A 26273-nucleotide genomic window follows, 5' to 3' on the forward strand; every position below is an offset into this window, starting at 1 on the left:
GAGGCTGTGGGCACAACTTCAGGAGACGTAAACGTTCCTGCCGGCTGGCTCTAAAGAGAGTAGCAGATCTCCCAGCACAGCGCTTGAGCTCTGCTAATGGAAAGAGTCCCGCCTCAAGTGGCTCCCTGACCTCTGTGCTTCCTGACTGGGAGAAAACTCCCAGCAGGGGTCAACAGACACCTCATACAGGAGAGCTCCAGCTGGCATCTGGAGGGTGCTCCTCTGGGATGAAGCTTCCAGAGGAAGGAACAGGCAGCAATCTTTGCTGTTCTGTAGCCTCTGCTAGTGATACCCAGGCAAACAGGGTCTGGAGTGGACCTCTAGTGAACTCCAGTAGACCCGCAGCAGAGGGGCCAGACTGTTAGAAGAAAAACTAACAAACAGAAAAGAATAGCATCAACATCAACATCAACAAAAAGGATGTCCACACAGAAACCCCATCCAAAGGTCACCAACATCAAAGACCAAAGGTAGATAAATCCACGACGATGAAGAAAAACCAGCACAAAAAGGCAGAAAATTCCAAAAACCAGAATGCCTCTTCTCCTCCAAAGGATTACAACTCCTTGCCAGCAAGGGAACAAAACTGGATGGAGAATGAGTTTGAGGAATTGACAGAAGTAGGCTTGAGAAGGTGGGTAATAACAAACTCCTCCGAGCTAAAGGAGCATGTTCTAACCCAGGGCAAGAAAGCTACCCAACTTGAAAAATGGTAACTAGAATAACCAGTTTACAGAAGAACATAAATAGCCTGATTGAGCTGAAAAACACAGCACGAGAACTTCATGAAGCATACACAAGGATCAATAGCTAAATTGATCAAGCGAAAGAAAGGATATCAGAGATTGAAGATCTACTAAATGAAATAAAGCATGAAGACAAGATTAGAGAAAAAATAATGAAAAGGAATGGACAAAGCCTCCAAGAAATACGGGATTATGTGAAAAGACCAAACCTACGGTTGATAGGTGTATCTGAAAGTGATGGGGCGAATGGAACCAAGTTGGAAAATACTCTTCAGGATATTATCCAGGAGAACTTCCCCAACCTAGTAAGACAGGACAACACCTGTCTTCTCACTGCCAGATTCATAAAACAAGTTCTTAGAGATCTACAAAGAGACTTAGACTTCCACACAATAATAGTGGGAGACTTTAAAACCCTGCTGTCAATATTAGTGCAACGAGACAGAAAATTAACAAGGATATTCAGGACTTGAACTCAACTCTGGTCCAAGCAGACCTAATAGACATCTACAGAACTCTCCACTGCAAATCAACAGAATATACATTCTTCTCGGCACCAAATCGCAGTTATTCTAAATTGACCACATAATTGAAAGTACAACACTCCTCAGCAAATGCAAAAGAATGGAAATTATAACAAACAGTCTCTCAGACCAAAGTGCAATCAAATTAGAACTCAGGATTAAGAGACTCACTCAAAACCACACAACTCCATGGAAACTGAACAACCTGTTCCTGAATGACTACTGGGTAAATAAGGAAATTAAGGCAGAAATAAATAAGTTATTTGAAACCAATGAGAACAAAGACAAAACGTACCAGAATCTCTGGGACATAGCTAAAACTGTTTAGAGGGAAATTGATAGCACTAAATGTGCAAAAGAGAAAGTGGGAAAGATCTAAAATTGACACCCTAACATCACAATTAAAAGAACTAGAGAAGCAAGGGCAAACAAATGCAAAAGCTAGCAGAAGACAAGAAATAATTAAGATTAGAGCAGAACTGAAGGAGGGAGAGATATGAAAAAACTCTTCAAAAAAATCAGTGAATCCAGGAGCTGGTTGTTTGAAAAGATTAACAAAATAGATAGACTGCTAGTCAGACTAATGAAGAAGAAAAGAGAAAAGAATCAAATAGACACAATAAAAAATGATAAAGGGGATATCAGCACTGATCCCACAGATATACAAAATACCATCAGAGAATAGTATAAACACCTCTATGCAAATAAACTAGAAAATCTAGAAGAAATGGATAAATTCCTGGACACATACACCCTCCCAAGACTAAAGCAGGAAGAAGTCGAATCCCTGAATAGACCAATAACAAGTTCTGACACTGAGACAGCAATTAATAGCCTACCAACCAAAAAAAGCCCAGGACCAGATGGATTCACAGTCAAATTCTACCAGAGGTACAAAGAGGAGCTGGTACCATTCCTTCTGAAACTATTCCAAACAACAGAAAAAGAGGGACTCCTCCCGGACTCATTTTATGAGGCCAGCATCATCCTGATACCAAAACTTGGCAGAGACACAACAACAACAACAAAATTCAGGCTAATATCCCTGATGAACATCGATGTGAAAATCCTCGATAAAATACTGGCAAACTGAATCCAGCAGCACACTAAAAGGTTTATCCAACATGATCAAGTTGGCTTCATCCCTGGAATGCAAGGCTGGTTCAATATACTCAAATCAATAAACGTAATCCATCACATAAACAGAACCACTGACAAAAACCACGTGATTTTTTCAATAGACACAGAAAAGGCCTTTGATAAAATTCAACACCCCTACATGCTAAAAACTGTCAATAAAGTAGGTATTGATGAAATGTATCTTAAAATAATAAGAGCTATTTATGACAAACCCACAACCAATATCGTAATGAATGAACAAAAGCTGGAAGCATTCCCTTTGAAAACCGGCACAAGACAAGGACGCCCTCTCTCACTACTCCTGTTCAACATAGTACTGGAAGTTCTGGCCAGGACAATCAGGCAAGAGAAAGAAATAAGGTATTCCAATAGGAAGAGAGGAAGTCAAATTGTCTCTGTTTGAAGAAGACATGACTGTATATTTAGAAAACCCCATTGTCTCAACCCCAAATCTCCTTAAGCTGATAAGAAACTTCAGCAAAGTCTCAGGATACAAAATCAATGTTCAAAAATCACAAGCCTTCCTATACATCAATAATAGACAAACAGAAAGCCAAATCATGAATGAATTGCCATTCACAATTGCTACAAAGAGAATAAAATACTGAGGAATACAGCTTACAGGGGATGTGAAGGACCTCTTCAAGGAGAGCTACAAACCACTGCTCAAGGATCTAAGAGAGGACACAAATAAATGGAAAAACATTCCATGCTCATGGATAGGAAGAATCAATATTGTGAAAATGGCCACACTGCCCAAAGTAATTTACAGATTCAATGCTATCCCCATCAAGCTAACACTGACTTTCTTCACAGAATTGGAAAAAACTACTTTGAAGTTCATGTAGAACCAAAAGAAAGCCCAGATATCCAAGACAATCCTAAGCAAAAAGAAGAAAGCTGGAGGCATTGTGCTACCTGACTTCAAACCAGACTACAAGGCTCCAGTAACCAAAACAGCATGGTACTGGTACCAACACAGATATATAGACCAATGGAACAGAACAGAGGCCTCAGAAATAATGCCACACATCTACAATCATCTGATCTTTGACAAACCTGACAAAAACAAGAAATGGGGAAAGGAGTCCCTATTTAATAAATGGTGTTGGGAAAACTGGCTAGCCATATGCAGAAAACTGAAACTGGACCCCCTCTTACACCTTATACAAAAATTAACTCAAGATGGATTAAGACTTAAACATAACCTAAAACCATACCTTAGAAGAAAACCTAGGCAATACCATTCAAGATATAGGTATGGGCAAAAACTTCATGACTAAAACACCAAAAGCAATGGCAACAAAAGCCAAAATTGACAAATGGGATCTAATTAAACTAAAGAGCTTCTGCACAGAAAAGAAACTATCATCAGAGTGAACAGGCAACCTACAGAATGGGAGAAAGTGTTTGCAATCTACCCATCTGACAAAGGGCTAATATCCAGAATTTACAAAGAACTTAAACAAATTTCCAAGAAAAAGTCAAACAACCCCATCAAAAAGTGGGTGAAGGATATGAACAGACACTTCTCAAAAGAAGACATTTATGTGGCCAACAAATATGAAAAGAAAGCTCATCATCACTGGTCATTAGAGAAATGCAAATCAAAAACACAATGAGACACCACCTCACGCCAGTTAGAATGTTGATCATTAAAAAGTCAGGAAACAACAGATGCTGGAGAGGATGTAGAGAAATAGGAATGCTTTTACATTGTTGGTGGGAGTGCAAATTAGTTCAACCATTGTGGAAGACAGTACAGTGTGGTGATTCTTCAAGGATCTAGAACCGGAAATACAATTTGACCCAGCAATCCCATTACTGGGTATATATCCAAAGGATTATAAATCATTCTACTATAAAGATACATGAATATGTATGTTTATTACAGCACTGTTCACAATAGCAAAGACTTGGAACCAATCCAAATGCCTATCAATGATAGACTGGATAAAGAAAATGTGGCACATATACACCATGGAATACTATGCAGCCATAAAAAAGGATGAGTTCATGTCCTTTGCAGGGACTTGGATGAAGCTGGAAACCATCATTCTCAGCAAACTAACACAGGAACAGAAAACCAAACACCACATGTTCTCACTCATAAGTGGGAGTTGAACAATGAGAACATATGGGCACAGGGAGGGGACCATCACATACTGGGGCCTCTTGTGGGGTAGGGGACTAGGGAAGGAATAGCATTAGGAGAAATACCTAACGTAGCTGACAGGTTGATGGGTGCAGCAAACCACCATGATATGTGTATACCTATGTAACAAGCCTGCACGTTGTGCACAGGTACAGCAGAACTTAAAGTATAATAAAAGAAAAATGGTTGGGCATGGTGGGTCACACCTGTAATACCAGCACTTTGGAAGGCCGAGGCGGGTGGATCACGAGGTCAGGAGATCCAGACCATCCTGGCTAACACGGTGAAACCCTGTCTCTACTAAAAATACAAAAAACTAGCCGGGCGTGGTGACGGGCGCCTGCAGTCCCAGCTACTAGGGAGGATGAGGCAGGAGAATGGTGTGAACTTGGGGGGCGGAGCTTGCAGTGAGCCGAGACAGTGCCACTGCACTCCAGCATGGGCGACAGAGTGAGACTCCGTATCAAACAACAAAACAAAATAAAAACAAAAAGAAAAAAACATTTTCTAGTACATCATTTCTTTTGCCATATTTCCCCAAATGTTAAGGTTTTATTCTATTCACAGATTTCTAACTCCTAGTAGAAGTACAAATCTAAACAAGTATAGCAAATCTGACTAAAGAGAGTATTCTAACTCCTGAAATACCTCAAGATTCATTTTGCTTGTTATAAACCCAGTTACTCTAGCTTTCTTTGGCTAATACTTAAATTAAACCTCACATTTAGTTGTATTTATGGTAAAAAGCATATAGTGAGTTTCTTCTTTTATCCATTATAATCTCTAAATTTAACCAATGTAGTTTCTCCATTTACATTTATCATGATTACTAATATACCTAGATTTATTTTTACTATATTATTTAATGCTATTAACTTTGTTTTTATATGAATTTTTATTTCCTCCTTTCTGGAATTTATATCTTGCTTATACTGTCTTGAAGACTATATACAATATTTCTATCCTTTTAAGTGATGACCTTTAAAAGTCAAAATGCATATCTTGCTTATTCCCTCACATTTTACATACTATTGTTCAGAGTTTTAGTTCCATCTTACTTTTATACATCCAAATTAATTATCTACATGGTCACTGTCTCCATCATTATTACTTTTATACAGTTACTATTAATTTAGCTTTTAGTACATGCTCAACAATTTCTTTGCTCACCATTACTTCCTGAATTTCATTCTTTTTTAATGGATTCTGTTTTCTTCTACAAGAGGTATCAAATTTAGTAGTGGTCAGTCTTTATCCGAAATGACTTTATTTCATCCTCACTCTTGGGTAATAATTTAGCTGGATATGTAACTCAGGTTGATTTGATTATTTTGTCTTAGCACTTTAGAAATATTATCTCTTACGTTCACAATTGTACTGCTATTTTTAAGTTTGCTACCAGTACAATTGCATTCTTACGTAGGTTATATTTTTTCTCCTTGGCTGCTCTTAAGTCATTCTCTTTGTCTTTGGTGTTCTGAAGTTTAATTACAATGTGACTTTATTTATATTTAATATTTCTTGATATAGACTCATACTTGTTGAATAAGAAAATTCATGTTTTCCTTCTGTTCTAAAAATTCTTATTTTCCTAAATATTGAACCATCTTACTCTCTCTACTCTTTCTTCTGTAAGTTCTATTAGACACAGGTTGAACTTCATTGTCCTTAAGTCCTTCAGCCTCTTTTATATTTTCAATCATTTTATCTCTCTGTGCTGCTTTTATGTAGCATAGATATCACGCTTCAGATCTCTCCTAAAATTCAGTATCTTTTCAGTTATATCTGATCTGTCATATAACCCATTCAGTGATTTGTGTAGTTTTTAAGATATTTTCATAATAAAATAATCTCAAATTTCTACTCAACTCTTTACCACATTTGTCTTTTCTTTGTCTACAATTATTTCCTCTCCTTTTTGAATTTGTTTTTATAACTAACTTTTTAGTTTTGGTTTATGAGATCGTCATTGGTAGGTTTTTATTTGTGGTGCTTCTTTGAGGCCTGGGTTGAAGGCCTACACCTCTAGAGTGGCTTTGAATGTGCTTCTGAAACCAGTTTTTATGTTAATTTTTTGGCTTAGTGTAATTTAAAACCAGAAGCTCATGTGAGGGCAGCCTCTTGGTCACAAATCTTCAGAGAGTTTTCTATTTGGAGCCCAGGCAGAAATAAGATTCTTTATCTTCCACTGTGCCTGTGGATGAGTTTTGTTTCCAGTCTGCCCATTTCTGAGGATGGAGCTTTTAGAGGTTCTAAGGAGACTTAACGCTCAGATCTTAGGCTTGACTTCCCGTCCACGGGGGAACTAACGAGCATGCCTTAGGTTTTCAAGCTTGCCAGTAGTATGAGTGGGTGTGGGAGCTGCTCAGGGCCATTTTAGTCTTAAACATTTCCCTTTCTTTCTGGTAGTCTCAGCTATCTTTGTAAAAAGATGGCTTCAAATTTTATTCAGTGTTTTCAGGTGTTTGGTAGTTTAAGTGTTTTCTCATTACTTAGTCTTTTATCAGGAAACAGCAATTCTTTTCTATCTTTTCTATCTAACATGTGTGCTTACTCTGTCCATCCTGTACTGAATGATAATGGAAAACTGTTTATTAAGATTCTACTAAAATACATAACTGAAGGGTGGACTGGTGGTGTATGTGTCAAGAGGTGAAGGATTGCATATATCCTAGGCTTTATTATTCATTCAGATAGAGCCTGATTTCAAAATTAATAAAGATCCCCTTGGAAAAGTCTGCCTGTTTTAAAATCCTGAAAAAGCTATAAATAATGTACAGCAGCTATATGGAACCAGGGATAGCAGGAAATAAAAATATAATTATTGATAAGATAAATTTGGACAACTACAATCTAGTACCTTGAAAAGGAGCTTGGTTACACCACACATTTCTGATTATGTTTGGTATGACTTTTAATTGCAAATGAGCCTTTAAAAAGTCTTCACCCATTATTATTATTGACAACCTGCCTTCATTGCCTTAAATATTCATGAAAATTATTTTCCTATTGAAATATCAGCAGGACGTGGAGAAAAAAGTTGAAAAGTCACAAAAAGCTGTAATGTAACCTCTTGCCAAGAACTCACATGTTCATGAAAAAAAAAAACTACCCTAGAGCAATATGTATATGAAGACATTAAACTTCAAAAGGCATTTCGTTTCTATACTTAAAATGTATAGAAAAAAGGCTGACTCCTTATAATAAATATTTCACCATGATATTATTTCAATAGAAAGCAAAATAGTAACAGGCAATATTAATTGAGGATAACATTGAATTTCATACTGTATAGTGGACAAACTTTTAAAAAAATATAGTACCCACAATATCTCAATAAATGAACTTAAATCTTTTTACTATTAAATCCTCAATAAGCTATGCCTTCTACCAAAAACAAGGACCATAACCAACATTGCTAACTGCCTTTTTAAAAAGTGTTAATAATATTCCTCTTATTTTGTTCACTGCTTTTCTTCACCTTTACAGATGACATTTTTCAAACTATAAAATGCATTCTGCTGGCAAACCTTCTTGCTTCGATAGTTCTCAATTTTATAATAGTAAATCTACATCCTTTGCTACTGAGACATCCACTATCTTTCGGTATGTGACTTTGAATGAGGCAGAGAACAAGCTATACATTAAAAAATTCAATATCTAACCTTATCAATATTCATTTTACTTTGTCAATACAAAATACAAAGGTGAAAGAGCAGTAAATAAGCTAAAGCACTGAAATAAATTTGGTGTTCCTGTCACAATTAATAAATGTTCAAATGATAACACTGCTGGTTGGTCTAGAGCTTTTTAAAGCGACTGAAATTATGCTTCAAAGCTATTGCTAAAAGAAGGTGAGAAAAATTTTCAATACACTAGCAGGTAAACGTAATCAATTCTGGGTTATTAATTTCATAGGGGGCTTTAAATCTTTTATCAAAAGTGTTATTTATTATGAATACAATTTATCTTTAGTCATAAATTGTTATACAAACCCGGTTTTGGATTTAAAGGGTCTAATTATAGTTTTCTGACAACTTTTTGGTAAATCCTTTCTAAACTTGCTGTTTGATTGCATAATATTTCACATATAAATCAGAGGGAATTATCAAACAATATGCAAGCTGTCGGTCTTTTAACTCTTACTCCCTATTTCAAATAAAAGAGAGTTATCGTCTGCATTTTTCCTGTTTAGAGTTAATGCTGACTAAAGGCAAAGGAAACTGAAAATATATCTCAATTCAATGTGTTTTTCAGGAGTTCTGCAAGGGCCTATAAAAGGGCAAGAATATTATCCTTAGCTAAAATCCAGAAGTTTACAAATACAACTGACTCTTTATTATGTGACTGACTCTTTTTCAGAATTTGAAAACTCTAATTTTCAGAGACAAGATGATCTAGGATTTATACCCTCATTATCAAAGTGTATTTATGCAAAAACATTTCTTACTTGAATTTGGATAATAATCTACACTGTAGAGTTGATTCATTAGCATTAAAAGATATTCTATTTAAAACTGAGGACTTTAAACTTAATCTCTTCCTCTTTGAGAGAAACAGTTACGCACAGATTTTAAAAATGGGTCGAAAATGAGTGATGCAATTCTCCTGCTCCACTACTTTTTGAGTAATTAAAATTTTCTAAGAATTTTATCTTCTAAGTTAAAATGTAGTAATACCAAAATCCTGACTATTAAGAGAATCACAACAATTCTGAAATATAAAATCTGGAATATGCTGGTGTAAGCTTACAAAAAAAACTGTTTTAGGCTAAAGTTCAATGCTTGTACCCATACGCCATATAAATGATTTCCTCTGATGTTACTGAGTTGTAATGTCAAAATCACCTTGCAGAAATAATTATATTATCCTCTCCTCAACCATTATGCATTTTCCTTCTCATTTCACATATGTTCAGAGTGTTAGGACGTGACCCCAGTATTTTCTTTTCCTTACTGCTGCCACTAAGGTGCTTTAGTAGCATTCCTAAGATTGTTCTTGTACTGTTTCTGCCGCTAATGCTTGAATCACTGAAAGATAAGAAAATTCAGGGACCGGCCGGGCGCGGTGGCTCAAGCCTGTAATCCCAGCACTTTGGGAGGCCGAGACGGGCGGATCACGAGGTCAGGAGATCGAGACCATCCTGGCTAACACGGTGAAACCCCGTCTCTACTAAAAAATACAAAAAACTAGCCGGGCGTGGTGGCGGGCGCCTGTAGTCCCAGCTACTCGGGAGGCTGAGGCAGGAGAATGGCTTAAACCCAGGAGGCGGAGCTTGCAGTGAGCTGAGATCCGGCCACTGCACTCCAGCCTGGGCGACAGAGCGAGACTCCGTCTCAAAAAAAAAAAAAAAAAAAAAAAAAAAGAAAATTCAGGGACCATTCAACTGGAATGGGGATGTTAAAGAATCCTATACCTGCCTTGTGAAAGATCTGAATTGCAAGACTAATGACATGTGTTTTCATCCAAAATGTGGCTACATGTTCATGTATGAAGAGATATATTAGAAGTATTTCATGAATATTCTGCATTTCTACATAGTAATAGTTAGATAAATCTATAAAACTTAAGGCATACTATATGCCTTAAGTCAGCATATGCAATAGGACAATCTTTACATATAGGTAATATGTATAAAAAGAATATATATATATATATGCTAACGAAGAGGCTGTAAGTACATTTTTATGGAAAGAACATGGATTTAGGAGTTAGGCAGACCTAGGCTTGAAATTTCCCTTGCATTCAATAATTCTGTCATCTTAGGTAGCTAACCTAACACTTCTTTGCATGTTAATTTTACGATCTGTAAGGTGCTGATAACACCATCTCCCTCATATAGTTGTTATAAAGATAAAATAATAAAGTTTCCGATACACAGTGGGTACCCAATAAGTGGCAAATACTATTCTACACAAATACAAATGCACTCTACACACAGGTGTTTCCTAATCTTGAAAATTCAGTACTGCCAGAAGACGATCAGGTATGCATCTAAATGCATAATTTTATGATGCAGTCCCTTATACAGAACAACTGCGTTAGAAGTGCTCCAATTTTAAGTTATTCTTCAATTTTCTAGTGCTTAACTATGGAACAGGTTCCCTAAGTAGAGAACATGGCTGGACGCAGTGGCTCACGCCTGTAATCCCAGCACTTTGGGAGGCCGAGGCAGGCAGATCACCTGAGGTCAGGAGTTCAAGACCAGCCTGGCCAACATGGTGAACCCCATCTCTACCAAAAATACAAAAATTAGCTGGGCGTGGTGGTGGGTGCACGTAATCCCAGCCACTTGGGAGGCTGAGGCAGGAGAATCGCTTGAACACGAGAGGCGGAGGTTGCAGTGAGCTTAGATCATACCACTGCATCCCAGACTGGGCAACAAGAGTGAAACTCCATTTCAAAAAAAAAAAAAAAAAAAAAAAAATGGAGAATGTCAGCTTCACATCTTTTTTTCCTCTTAAACTCACCATGCAACCTCACCCCACCAAAACCATGCATATACTTATATATATTTTTCTTTTCACTGTTTACTCTCCTGTTGATATGAATCTTATTTTCATAGTCTATAATTAAAATCATTTTTCCTATAAAGGCTGCCCAAATGAAACTAAGAGAAAATTTATAAATCTGTGTGGTTATAGATCCCAGGCAATAGGGATATTATTTTCTGTTTCTACACTGAAAAACGTTTTCTCATAGAGCTTGCTGCGCCACAAATCCATCATGGTTAACTGTTGTTTATTTATATGTGGGTGTCCACATTTTAATGCCTACTTGGCTTCCTCCTATCACTGACTTTATCTGTGCCTCCCTTACCACTGCTCTTGCATGAGATTTTCAATACATACTATTTTATTCACAACCTTCACTACAAGGCAAGTCTTTGCCCTTTCAGTAAGTAAGGCTTCCTGTCCTCTCTGACCTACAGTGACTTCCCTCTGATCAGCACTTGTAGTTTTCTCAAGACCACACTCATTATTAGAAGGACATATTATTAGAATGACATGATTTTTGAGGTAGAAATGAGAGCGTTTTCAGTCTAACGCTAATGTTGTCTAAAGAAGGAATGAGGAATCTAAGACTGCTACAGAGCTGGGACTAGAAACCAGACTGTCAGTCGTTCAGTCAGGTTTCCATCTCCTACTACATGGGGTCTTGTGTTTTGGGGCTGAGGCTATACTTTTTGAATTTATTACTATTAATCTCTTCTGGGGTTATTTGTCATTTCATCTCTTTATGCCTTATTTTCCAACAAGACTGTAAATTTATAGAGGCCAAAGATATAGCCTTTGAAGTTTTTGTATCCTTTTAATATCTTGCACGAAATCTTGCATTTGAGCAGGGATGTAACATATACATTAATGACTGGTTACCTGGAAAATCTACAAATGGAACATGCAATACATCCTGATACCACATGCAAATGATTTGTTTTAACAGCTTCTTGCAACTGTGCTTCTTCTTCTTCATTGCAAGTGATTAAGAACTGTCTACATTTTATTCTTCATGATTTATGAACTCTACATTTGTGCTCCACTCTAACCCTGCTTTTGTTTTACCTGTGGTAGTAGGTCCAGGCAAAGGTGCAGCTTTTCTTCTCCGTTTGATGTCTCCCGTGCATAAGGATCCTAAATGCATGCTTGTTTGCCTACAAGTAATTATCAGAAAAAACTATTAACAAAGAAGAAAAAAATGACACATAAATACACAGCTTGTATCATCTGAACCTAAATCAAAACATTCTCAACAAAGATGGAGCTGCATAGTAAAATCACCAATCTTGTTTATATCGAAACATAATTACGTTTGTTGACAAGCGTTCAGCAGCTAAATGCGCCATCATAAATTGTTACCGGAATGAATAATATAAAAGGAATGCTTTTTAATTTTCAAAACTGGCAATCTTTCTGGCTCAACATAAAATCAAGCACTGTTGCTTCTGACAGGAAAATGGCTAAGATTAATTATCTAAAGAGATCACAATATTGTTGCAAGGTTATCAATTGGTTACTAATGTTTTACTGTCAGAACAACATCTATTACAGGAAAAGTGTGATCAATTTCTTTTAGGATATTATGCAGCAGTGAATTCTCTTAAAACATTTTAAATAGAAGGAAATAGTGATGCTTCCCTTATAATTCATATGATTAGAATTCTTCAGTTAATTATTTATTAGCTGAGTGAGAAAACATAATTTGAATGCATTAATGCTGGTCTACTGCTATTTAACCATCTAATATGATACTGGATTATATTTCTAAAAACATGATACATAAAAACTGAGAAGTGGATCTTCTGCTATTTTTGGAACAAGCTATTATACAATTAGTCTTCTGTCTAATCTTGGTCTCCTAAATTGAAAAGTTATATAAAAAAAATAAGAAATGGGCCAATTAGAAATCAAGACAAATACAAAAAAGAAAGGATTTAAAGTCTTCAAACTTTTCAAGCTATAGAAAGATTCTGTGTTCATTTCCTGTGTCATAATCCTTGATGCAGGGTTGGGATAGGGCCTGGGGAACATGAAGCAGAAATAAATGAAGCATGTTTATGACAGCACATGTTCTTTTAGTAAGACAGAGAGATATCTGACAGTATCCTGAGGTTTTAAAGAAACTAATTTGAAAATAAACAGATTATTAGGGGAAAAAAAAGGAAAAATTAATTAAAATTAATTCAGGTAAAATTCAAAACTCGAGATAAATATTTAAACACATATACTCAGATGTTTAAATATAATGAAAAATTAGTGCTGGAGAGTCCAGTTATTTCAAATATAGATTTTATTTATAAAGCACAAAGTACAGTCATAATTAATGATCCAAGTAATCCAAGGGCCACAGGCAGCCAAAAAAATATACCACAAAACCTTATCAATGTATCTTAACAGGAAATGAGCATTTGTCTGTTGTCTTCTACCTTTTTATTGAGTGCATACTGTTTCTGTTACAAAATAATTACAATTATTAAAATATTTCAAAAAACCTTTCAAAAATTCATTCTGTTAATGACTAAATTAGCTCTGCTTTGCTCTCCAAATGTTCATTGACATGAATGACTATAACATTTTTATTGGATTTTGAGGTATGGTCTTGGCTCATGATGCCAAGAAAAATGAATAGTTATGACTGTGTCTCCTTTTTAAGATTATATATACATTTTTAAAAAGTAGAATGATGTCACAGGGAAGACATATTCTTTTTGTACAAATTTAAAGTTATTCCTTTACTTATTCAGCAAACATTTATCAGTATCTATTATGGACTTAGCATAAGACTCCAGTGGTGGTGAAAATAGGGAGAGGGGAAAAGAGAAGATGGAAGATACAAAGGAAATGAAACTTTTAATTCTTATTATTGGAAGAATTTAAAGTCTGAGTGGAGAAATAAAACATAAATCTGTGTATATGAAATAATTAGGTACAGTGGTAGTGGCAGCAGGCATAACCAACTTTATTAACGACTAGTAAAGGCTATATTATTTAGTCCTTACAACAATCCTAAATATGCTGCATCAAATACACATTTTTTCCTTGGTAGGATAAAATTTGTGATTCCATGGAAAAACTATGCTTTCAGGAGTATACCGTTTCAGTCACTGAATGCTAATTCTATGCAAGCTATTTTACAACTCTACCTTGTAGCTAACCGAAAGCAACGGGAAATACTTCTTAACTACAGAAACAGAAATAAATTCTGTTCTATGGAACGACAACCCTGCTATCTGTGGAAAAGCTAGTTTTGGGTCCATTTAAACAATCATTTCAATATTCCATTACTCTATATACACTGGAGCTTCTTTGACTTCTCCTTTCAACTTGTTATAACATCTGCCCAGTTCCCTCATTAGCTAAAGAGTTAAATAAAACCTTTAACACATACCCACTTAATATCCGTATGACAGTCATAATATTACCTTTTTGTAAAAAACTATCCTTTCACATATCTTATCCCTATTGAAATCTCCCCTTAGCAAAAGACTGCAGTAAAGTTTACCTTCTGCAGAGCATATACCAGATAGACTCAGATACAGAAATAGCTGAAGAGGAGGGGAAGGTACCATTCTGAAAACAGGGAATAAAGTGGGAATCTGAATTCTGCAGTGTGGGTCTTCTGTAATCAAGCTGTGAAAACCAACTCATGAACTAGCTACTTCTCATCCTGTGTTAAAACATAATAAACATTCTTACAGTTTAAGCCACTGCAGGTCAGGTTTTCTATACTTGCTGCTGAACGAATTCCTGAGTGGTAAAGAGTTTGCTCTGTTCAGGGAGTTATGAGTAGTTCAGGATGTCTGCAGAGCAGTGTTTGCAGAAGGGACTGTACAACATAAATGGAGAAGAGCACTGGGGCTGGATCATGGGGCCATACATGCCGCCTTTGCCCCATGAAGGTGTTTGGACTTAACAGCAATGTGGAGTCACTAAAGATCTTATAAAAGGAGAGAAAGTAGACCAAGTGCATGGGTGCTGGTAGAGAGCTCGAGTTGGACAGAGTTGAGACTGAAGAGAGAGGAGACCAACTAGGTGTGCCATAGTTCAGACACACACTTCCTCATCTCAGTTATAATAACTAAAGAATGAGTCAAGTTACTGCATAATGAAACTTCCTGGATGTACAAATATTAAATATCAATAAAAATTTAAAAAGAACTAAGGCTGGTTTTATTGATTTCAGATATTTTTAAAGCTCAAACTAAGCTAAAACAGTTATTAGCCAGGACACGTTTCTTAAGAAACACATTTTTAGAAATAATCAGAAGCAATACTTGAGTGTCTGATATCAGATGCTCACTGTGACTATTAATACCATTGGTTTCTACTTACTTTGTTCTTGCACTAGTTATATATAATTGGAGTATTCTAATTGCTTGAAAATAACTCTCTCAAGTCAATATTGCCTTTACAACTATTTTTTCATACTTCTTACAATTTATTAGGTAGGCCTATTTACAAAGACAGTGAAAAACAAACTTCAGGAACAACCAACTCCCTTTTCTAAACCTTTTTTTTTTTCCATCTGCTGGACCAAACATTTTGGGTATCTTCACAGAAACGAAATATAACATTTTCATTCAACTCCCTTCCCCCACCCCCAACATAGCTGCATAAAGGAAAGGAGAAAAATGTTCAAGGAGAATAAAGTTAATAAACTCAGCAGCACTAAACCTGAAGACCTGAGCCATAAGAAAAACAGCTAGCTGTATATTTCAGTAATTCTATCAAGAATTGACTATCTACTACAGAGCAGAGAGATCTGGATTATTGATCAGTAAGATTACCCCATTTAGGCTTGCCCCACACTCCTCTTCTTTCAGACAGGTGCAGTGGAGTTGCTACAAATGACACTAAGTAAGGTTTACTCTGTTATTTAGTTGTCACTCTTAATGTAAACCATAACAGTTATTTTTTAATTTAAAATCAATGAATGTCTCAAAGGCAGCCTTGTTTCTTCAGTCTAAATGAGTCATTTGTCTTTGCAAAGGAGAACATTTGGAATACTACTCAAGGTGATGGTTGGCATTTTCTGTTTCTTTTTTTCTGTGGTGTTTTGAGAATGACAATGCAACGTCCTAGGAACAGACCCAAAGTTATTAAAGAACAATATTAAGATCCTTTTGTAAGATGTGTCAGAAAAACATCAATCAACTAGATGAGTATATTTGTTTTAGCTGGGATATTTGCATGAGGAGGAAAAAAGGGGAGACAAATCAAAACCAACCTATCCTGAAGTGGAAAGGATAAAGAAATGATGCTTTCTTGTTACAGGTCTGTCACTTACGATTTGAAACATGGTTTCCCATGTATTACTTCTGAAAATTTTCCTATTAAATATTAGAAAAGCAGAACTCAAAAATAAGTCTTTTTGTTTTATATTGCTTTTTAAACAGACTTCACTTGGCTTATCCCCATCGTTTGCTGCAAGCTATCTTTTAAATGGGGTGGTGGCAGGAAGCTGGACATCTTATCTGGAGGGAAAAACGTAGAAACAATACAAAACAAAACAATAACCCAATAAACTCAAAACAAAAAACAGAAACAAAAACTCTACTGAGAACCACCATGTCTGAAAACTTGGCTTTTGACATGGACTGACAAGGACTGAAGCAGGCAGTGTCAAACGCAATAATATTAAAGAGAAGACAATAGGAACTTGTCTCTTCATTGTACGCAATTACAAACAGAGGCTTTTCAGAGAATTAGGCCTAGTTAAAGCTGCCCCCTGGATAAAATGTGTTCCCAAGCAGCCCTGGACAAGCTGCGGAAGAGAGACAAACAGACGTGACTATGGGCCCTGGCATTTGGCAAGAACACTCACTGTCAGTTAGAAAAATATCAGCCTGGACAGGGCATCAGCTGCACAGAAATAAAGCAGGTCTGTGGTGTCACTGGAGGAGCATTCCAATGGCAGAGAGAAGGATGGGGGTTGGGAACCCAGCCCCATGTGAACTTCCTTTTCTAGATCCAAATTACCCTCCCCGCTTTACTTGGTGTCAATATGTCTCAACATATTAAACTGAACAGACAGACATCAGTATCTAGCTTTTTTTCCTTTAGTACCCAAATGCACAATACAATAAGTATCAAGCACTTTCAAGTATAAATGTTTTTTAACCATTAGGAGGACTGAATTAAATCCTTGTTTTTCTGGCCGGGTGCGGTGGCTCACGCCTGTAATCCCAGCACTTTGGGAGGCCAAGGTGGGCGGATCACGAGGTCGGGAGATCGAGACCATCCTGGCTAACACGGTGAAACCCCATCTCTACTAAAAATACAAAAAATTAGCTGGGCGTGGTGGTGGGCACCTGTAGTCCCAGCTACTCGGGAGGCTGAGGCAGGAGAACGGCGGGAACCCAGGAGGCGGAGCTTGCAGTGAGCCGAGATCTGGCCACTGCACTCTGCACTCCAGCCTGGGCAACAGAGCAAGACTGCGTCTCAAAAAAAAAAAAAAAGCTTGTTTTCTTTTTTTTCCTCCCTTTTTGAGACAGAGACTCACTCTCCCCCAGTTTGGAATGCAGTGGCGCTGCTCACTGTGACCTCTGCCTCCTGAGTTCAAGTGATTCTCATATCTCAGTGCCACCCCCCCCCACCGCCCCCGGTCCCCACGGGACTACAGGCGCACACCACTATGCCTTACTAACTTTTGTACTTTTACTAGAGAAGGGGTTTCACCATATTGGCCTGGCTGGTCTTGATTTCCTGACCTCAAGCGATCTGTCCACCTCTGCCTCCCAAAGTGTTGGGATTACGGCCACCGCACCCGGCCAAATCCTTGTTTTTAATGGTGGTGTTTTCTTTCAAAGCAGTTTTTTGTGCATGATCCCTTTGGACATTCATAGCAACCCTTTGCATTTGGTATTGTGGATCACAGCCCGACCAGTTAATGGCTCTGGTCTTTTCTCTTGACGGCTTTGCTCATTTGACTTCACATTCTGCCTCAATCCCATTTATCTTCTCTTTGGAACAAACCTGACCTTGGCAAGAGGTGGTTTAAGTTTTAGCTCAGTGCATTGAAGTCAGTACTTGGGTTTCAGTAATTGGGTCCAAGCTTTATTCTAGACTTACCCTACCTTACCACAAACCTTGTAGTAACTTAGTTCTTTCAGAACTGGGCAATTGCCTTGACCTCCTAGATGCTCAACTCCTGGCCATGAAATGGAATCTGGTGGTGGAGGCTCTTTATAATACTACCTGCTGACCCTTCTCCAAGCATCAGCAGCCCCTGGCTCCTATCCCTGTTCAGTGCCTACCTGTTGGCAACTCTTGACTCTATGTTGATTAACCTTCTACCACATGTAGCCTGAGGCTCTACCCCTTAGATAGAATGATCTGCCTGCCACTGTGTAGTTCCTCTCACTGCTTCAGATGGATCTGTCCTGTTAGTGCCTCTTCCACTCTAGTCAGAGGGTTCGAGTCCAAACTTCCTTCTTCCCAGTCTGCTTTATCCTGCTACAGGTAATTGGTGGCTTCTCCTGGAGCTACTGTTTATTGTGTTTCCTATGTGCCTAGTGTTAGTGAGCCACTGATATGGACAGGAGACAGGGAAATACTGGGTAGAAGAGGGCGGTTCCCCGGCAAAGGCCCCACCCTCAAGCTGTAGTCCTAAATGAGAACAGGCATTCCTGTTTTTGTGTCCAAAAGTTGCCTTTGGCCTGTCACACCTCCCTATCCTGTACTCATATAAACCCCAGGCCCCAGGCTCCAGAAGCAGACAAGGAGAAGACAGACAAAAGAGCAGAAGCACAGAAGAATGAATGGTGTAGCAGAGAGAAGAGATGGAGCATCTGAACGTCAAGAAGAATTTGGGGATAGTCAGAGAGGAGATCGGCCACTGGACGGCCAAATTCCATGGGAAGATAATCTTCCCACTCCATCCGCTTCCCAGCTCCCCATCCATCTCACTGAGAGCCACCTCCACCACTCAGTAAAACCCCTGCATTCACCATCTTGAAGTCCGTGTGTGACCTGATTCTTCCTGGGTGCGGGACAAGGACCTGAGTACCAAGAGGGCACTGAGCTGGTTAACACTTAAACTGTCTGTAGATGGCAAAGCTAAAAGAGTGCACTGTAACACACACCATGCCCACTTGGGCTTTGGGAGTCACAAGTACCCACCCCTAGATGCTACTGTGGGGCCAGAGCCCCTGGCTCACCCCTGGCTCCTATACCTGCCCATCTGTGTGTTCCCCCTCCCGTAAAGGGTTTGAGGGCACACGGCAGACCAACAGACAAGTCACACCCCTGTCACACCTCCTGCGAGGGGGCACAGGGAACACTCCCGTTTTAGCACCACTGTGTCAGAAGGCTTCTGAAGGAGCTCAAGGGCCTCATTTCACTCCTGCTGCCACCCGGCTAGTCAAGGACTCTCCTGGCTCCTCAAAGCAGTGTCAGCAGGGCTGAAATGTAATGTGCAAGGAGGTGAGATGCAGGAGACAAGGTGGTAGCCTTCAGAAAGGCCAGAAACTTCCTGAAATTATGTGCGAAACACATGTATGCACACTTTTCTTGCAAGAGGATGCATGAATTTTATGTGATTCTGAATGATTAACAGAGAGGGTTATCCAAAAAATAGACTCAGTAGTTTTAAACCAAACTATTCATAATCTAAAATAGAAAATGCTTGTCTTAAAATGTCATTGGAATATTTAAAATATGCCATATATATAGGTCACCTTTTAAAATCACAATATCAAAAAACACAGAATAGGTGTGTATACTAAACTAAAATATCCAAAGCAATGAATATGCATAGGATAGGGTTGAAAGGCATGGAAGACTGTGCAACAAAATACTGATGATAACGATTTGTGTGTGATGGCATTTTGTGGGAATTTTCTTCTTTACACTTCTCATTTATTACTATTTTTTCTTATATTAAGCATGCAATGAAAAAGATACAAATTATAACTAGATTAATTAGAAAAGAGAAAGACAATGGTATTGATAAATGTAAGTGGTTTTGGCAGCTGGATGAATTTCTCAAAGGCAAAGTCAAGCTTTTCACACTGGGGCAGCTGTGGTGTAAATTCAAGATATAGGTTGCATTGGTTTGATTTGCATTTGGGATGAGCCAGGGAGTCAGGACACGTTCCTTCTTGTATCATCGTGTCTGCTTTCTCACTAGAGCTTTGAAAAAACCCGCTTATCGATGTTTGAGAAGGCTTTTTATCAGCCTTTGGCATGTTGCTTACATTCTCTTTGCCTCAATTTCCTTAACTTCAGGAATTATGATTAGACTAGTGCTTACCTCAAAAGATTTTATTTAGAAATCATTTATGTAAAACATTTTAGCACATGCCTATACAATCAATAGCTGTTAGCTATTACTCTTACTATTATTATCATCCCCACCCTTCAGATAAGCAGCCCGGGCACAAAAAAGTTAAGTAATTTACCTACAGTGACAGTTAAAGGGAACAGATGGAAGGCATTTTGCCATACAATACATGCTGAAGAATGCTTAGTGTAGGGTGTCACTAAACTCATACCAAACAAACACATAGCAGAGTAAACTCATTACATCTGAAAACTGCCATTATGCTACAATAAAGGAAGAATTAGGGTCATTTAAAAAATCATGTAGGTATTTTTTTGGTAGTTAATAGAAAGGTTAAGTTTTTCTTCATTGTCCATTTCTGCTTGCTTTAAGTGTGTCATAACATACAAGAACAAAGCCCTCATTTTCATGTCAAAAACTCAATTAAAGGACCACAAGAGTCCTTGAGACGAAAACCCACTGATATTCTGACATCAGCCTATTGCTGCAGATTCTCTCTTGGCCACCATTTGGTACTGTCTACTTCAAAGATGTCTTGCTTCCTTCATATGGTATGTTTCATGCTTTATCTAAAGCCTAGAGGGACTGCTAGTCCAATGATATCATTCCTTGTGTATGTTAAGAAATACACGACGGCCGGGCGCGGTGGCTCAAGCCTGTAATCCCAGCACTTTGGGAGGCCGAGACGGGCGGATCACGAGGTCAGGAGATCGAGACCATCCTGGCTAACACGGTGAAACCCCGTCTCTACTAAAATATACAAAAAATTAGCCGGGCGAGGTGGCGAGCGCCTGTAGTCCCAGCTACTCGGGAGGCTGAGGCGAGAGAATGGCGTAAACCCGGGAGGCGGAGCTTGCAGTGAGCTGCTGAGATCCGGCCACTGCACTCCAGCCTGGGCGACAGAGCGAGACTCCGTCTCAAAAAAAAAAAAAAGAAATACACGACACCATATTCCTTAACAGCTCAGTTAAATATTTCTTTTGTACTGCTTCATTATTCCACACAAACGATAACTGAAAATGGTAGTGGCTGTTCTATGAAATTCAGGTAATTCTTACAACTTCTTTAGTATATGTAAATGAAGACATTCTCGCATCTGGGGGAATGTTAGACTTTTCATAGTGTAAGTTAATCTAACTCGATTCAGGAGACCTGCTGTTATAATCTTACCTTACTTCATGCCCCGTATTTTTCCAGGTCCTTTAGATTTTTTTTTTTTAAACAGCTGCTAGTCATTGAGACCATGTATTTGTGTTAACATTAGAACAATGTATCTACCCACTTAAAACAATTTTCTTTCTATGTTTCCTAATTCTGCCCTAAAACAGTTTCTTTCTCTGTTTCCCAATTCTGCCCATGTTAGAGAGCCTGCCCTTCACTTCTCCAAGTGCCCTCAAGTCTAAACGTTCTTTCTCCTCTTTAAACTTTCCTTACCTCGCTACTCTTCAAGTGTTTTTTTCTGTATTTCCACATCAATCTGTGTATATTGTTGTCCATATCTTACCATACAGTATATAGTATTTGCCTCAAGTTGTTTTCAGATTAGAGGAGACTGTCAGCTAAATATATATAGAAAGCAACTTGAGGTCAAGAACCATGTCTAATTCCCAGAACCTAGCTTTGTTTTTCATATATTAAAAGCACAAGAAAAGCTTATTGAACTAAAATGAATAAAACTACCGTAACTAACTATTGTTGTCTCAACATTTCAGGTGGCAATCAATCATGAATTTTTTTGAAATAGTAACACTTCTTTCTTGAACTGTTATTTAAATTTACTCAAAAACACTCCCTTAACAATTGACAAATTTTGACAAAGTGTCAGTTATTCTACTAGATGCTAAACTAAATAGAAGGGTAAGATAGCTCCCACCCTCAAAGAGTTCATAGCCTAAGGAAATGAACATGAACAATAAATTACTATGTAATGTAATAAATCCACAGGGCTATAGTAGCAGACCACCTCTTTGGGGAAATTGAGGAAAATTCATTTTGCCTGAATTGAAATTTGGATATTGTCTCTCCAAGTAGAATCTGATATTTGAGGCATCTTGGAGTATTCTTTTATTCTTCACACCACAGTACCTAGGAAATAGTAGGCACTTAGTAAACTGTTTACCTCATTCTCAGCTATAATTATACATTTCTGGAATCTGTTTATCATTGATATTTAGTGTAGAGTTTCAACAATTATGCTTACTATAATTTGCTTAAAATGATATCTTGGATCTCACATAAAAAACCTATCAAAACAGACTATAGATTCAGATATAATCCCACACTCTCTCTTTGATGATGACACTATTATTAAACATTTCCTAGGACACTATGGTTGCCATTTATAATATCTATTAATAAAAGTATGAAATATTCCTAATATTCCTAACTTTTTTGAGGGAAGTCCATGCATTTACTCATTTTTGGATCTACTTCATCTAGTGCACTATATGATATTTGGATATGTTTGCTGAATTGACCTTTTACTGTATTCTTCTGTTTGATATCTCAGACTCTAAGCCAAGCTGTAAGTTCTGTTCTGAGGTAGCATTTTAGAGCAGATACATGCTAAGTTTTTTCTTTCATCAGCAGAGGAAATAACAGAATTTAAAGAGCAAAGTAGAGAATATACATATTTATTTTTATTTTTCCATTTAATACATGTTGGTTTCTTAAGTATTGGAATTTATTATCTGAACTACTACAAACATCCAGGCTCACTGAGTTCCAACTATATAAAAGGTATTATGCCAGCTATTTTTACATAATGTAATCTTCATAAAATCCATTACATATCTGAGGAATCTGAAGTCCAGAAAAACTGTTACTTGTCAAAGATCCCATGAACAGAAAGTTCAGTTACTGTATTTGTGCCAAAGCGTTCTTGACTCCAAGGAACTACTCTTCCCCCATACCTTACTACATCATCCAGCTTACTTTAATATAACCTACTTAATAAACTTCTGTTGAAAATGTAATGCAAGACATGCCCTATGCTATCAGACAGGAAATACATTTTTTATTGAGAAATAAAAAAGATACGATGTTCATTTTCTAGGGGTTCAAGTCTATTGATCATGTGGGAAAAATGATTCCAACCCAATTTTCAAAGAGAATCTCCAACCAGCATATAAGAGCATTCTAGGCCCCTAGGTGAGAGAACACATTTGCAGAGGCACAAAGGCATTCAGGTGTGCACATGACATGCCATTGCTGTGTTGCTGTAGGTAATTCAGTATAACTGGAGTTGGCACATACGGAGCAATGGGAGGAGATGACACCTCTCTGCACACATCAAGTTTTAGTAAATTGTATAAATCTGTCTATTCACAATTATTTAAAATTCCCCTTAAAAATCTTATTTAATTTATGCAGTTTATTAATCATACTGACAAACTGAATTCAATGGAAAAAGGTCACTCCATAATTCTCTATAGACACAATTCTGGAAGTTGCTCTCAGGCAGAGATGGAGTCAAATGTGGATCCATTTCCAAGGTAACTCTTGAAGTTGACAGGCTTCACTCATTCAAGAGAGTCTACAATTTACTTGCATAATTGAGTTGGCAAATACAGGCTGAAGACTGAGTTCAGCTTTGATTTTCTGCAAAGTGTCCCACAACTTTGCTTGTTGAGCAAAGTAATATGGTAATGATAATGTCACAGTTCTATATGCTATAATGTACATTTTCTGAGTAGGACTACTAAAGAGTAAAGAAAAAATGTGCTTGCTACTTTTATCTCTGTATTGAGAAGATAAGACTAGATGTCTTAATATTAGACCAGAATATCAGAAACTTTTGAAATATATAAGAAGTTATTTCTATTTTGAAATATGTCAGACAGTGTTACCATGTAAATGCAAACTTACTTGCATTTAGGTTAAATTCTTGCTTATTGGTAGAATTCAATTGGAAACCTATGACACACTTGAAATGCCACCTCCGTTATGCAGACTCTTCTGATACACATTGTCAGAAATAACCTCTTACTCATGGGAGTAAACAGTATTTTCTACCTCAAACTACAGCTATATATGTACACAAACTAGTATTCTAGCCAGACTGTATACTCCTTGAAGGCAGTAAGGCCCACATCTGATTTATTTCTTTAAGTACATTTTCCTTAGCAGTTACGTGCCTTGCCATATCAGGTATTTAATAAATAGTTATTGAATAAAATTTAACAAGGCATGTCAGGGTTTTTTAAAATTAGTAATCTATTTTCATGTTAACCAGTCTTTTTATTGTGGTTCCAATTTCTTTACTATATAAATGCTTAGTTACAGAACACTACAAAACATATTTGGTCCACTTCTTGGGCTTTAGAATATAAATATCTGCAAAACTAAGCTTGTTAACTGAAGCTAGTTTTTATAGTTTATGCATGTACCTTTATTCTAAAATGTTTCCCTTTCTCCATAATTTTGCATTTCACTAAGTGTAACTTTATGAAAAGAATGGTTTCAGACCCTCCTCTTCCATGATAGTTTTTGGTAGGTAAATGTTATATCCATAAAACTTTTACAGACTTGTTAACAAATATTTACTAGACTATAAAACATACTGTAATAGCTAGATGAGGTATCAGGAGGCTTGTGATGAGTACATGAACATTAATGTTCAACAACTGGGAGGAAGAGGACTTCAGGATTCTCCTAATTAACTTCAATTGAAATAACTGGAAAGTTGGGGAGCATTAGCTTATATTCAGGATAGTTTTGACATTAAGACCTTTGAACCAAAGGCAGTTTATAATTTTGTTAATTTGGGTCTATTACTTGCTGTATTTAAGAGGTCTACTGATTTTAAATGTCTATGGAGAAAAATACTACCCTACAGAAATTAATCTCAAGTATAAACTGTCTTTTCCTCTTCTCATTTTTACAATGCTTTTCTTTAGAAAAACATACAAGTCTCTATGTTTTGTAAATTTCAGAAATCAAATGTCAAATGATACGACAATGATCAGGTTAGTCATGACTGCAAAATATCACTTTTCTTTGCACATAAATCAATCTACATACTGTTTAAGTGCTATTTTAGAAGAATCAACAGTTTTGATTAAAGGCAAGATAACAGATTTCAGAAAGCAGTCAAGTTTACTTTTAAATGGCATAGAAATAAGACAAAAAAAAAAAAAAAAGACGCTGCTGTATAAATTAATCACCATTTGACCTGAAAAAGCTATTTAACCCTTCTGTTTCCTCCTGTGTAAAATGGGGATAATAAGAATATCTACTTCATAGGGTAATACTGGAAATTAAATGAGTTAAAATACATCATTAACAATCAATGAATCTTAGCTATTATGGTGTTAGCTATAAACAGGATGGGGAAATTTTTTTCTTCAACTAACGTCGTATATTTTAAATTATCTGTTTTTTCATTCCTCCTCACCTCCCCATCTACTCATCTTGTTAGGCAGAAGAGCACAGCGGTTAAGAGTGTGGACTTTGCAGCCCAAAGAGACAAAGTTCAATTCCTCCTCCCTCACTTAGCAACTTGGGTGAACCTGGGCAAGTTAGTTAATCCTTTTATGCTTGGCCTTTCTCATGTGTAAAATGGAGATGATAGCAGAACCAATCTCACAGAGTTGATGTGAAGATCAAAGAAATGTGTGCCTCACGTATGCATTCAATAAATGTTACCCATAATTTCCCATAAAGGAAATTGGTATAAAATAAATTGAATATGGCATAATTTGGCATTTTTGAGGCCCAATCATAAGTATAAAAGAGTAGAGAAACTCTGTGGTTGAGATCGTATTTTATTGTTACAGTACAAACAGGAAATAGAATGGATTTATTAGTAGCTAATAAGGTCTAAATGTATTCTACAAACTAAAATATGAAAGTGTCATTTATGCTAACATGGCAGAACACGGCATACCAAATCATAGTTTCTCAAGCTGATTTCCCACAACACTTTAT

At 37.2% G+C, this 26273-nt stretch overlaps 1 protein-coding gene across 1 annotated transcript in view; it reads right to left on the reverse strand.

Moving 5' to 3' along the window:
* The window catches only part of GPATCH2 (G-patch domain containing 2), a 214902-nt gene that overhangs the window by 11169 nt on the left and 177460 nt on the right, over positions 1-26273 (reverse strand). Inside the window, exon 9 of the mRNA XM_033195160.1 lies at positions 12128-12216. Coding sequence (XP_033051051.1) covers positions 12128-12216 — 89 coding nt within the window. The remainder of the gene's footprint in view (positions 1-12127; positions 12217-26273) is intronic.

The sequence above is a fragment of the Trachypithecus francoisi genome, unplaced genomic scaffold (genome assembly GCF_009764315.1).
Source record: "Trachypithecus francoisi isolate TF-2019V2 unplaced genomic scaffold, Tfra_2.0 Lachesis_group5, whole genome shotgun sequence".
NCBI classification, from domain to species: Eukaryota; Metazoa; Chordata; class Mammalia; order Primates; family Cercopithecidae; genus Trachypithecus; species Trachypithecus francoisi.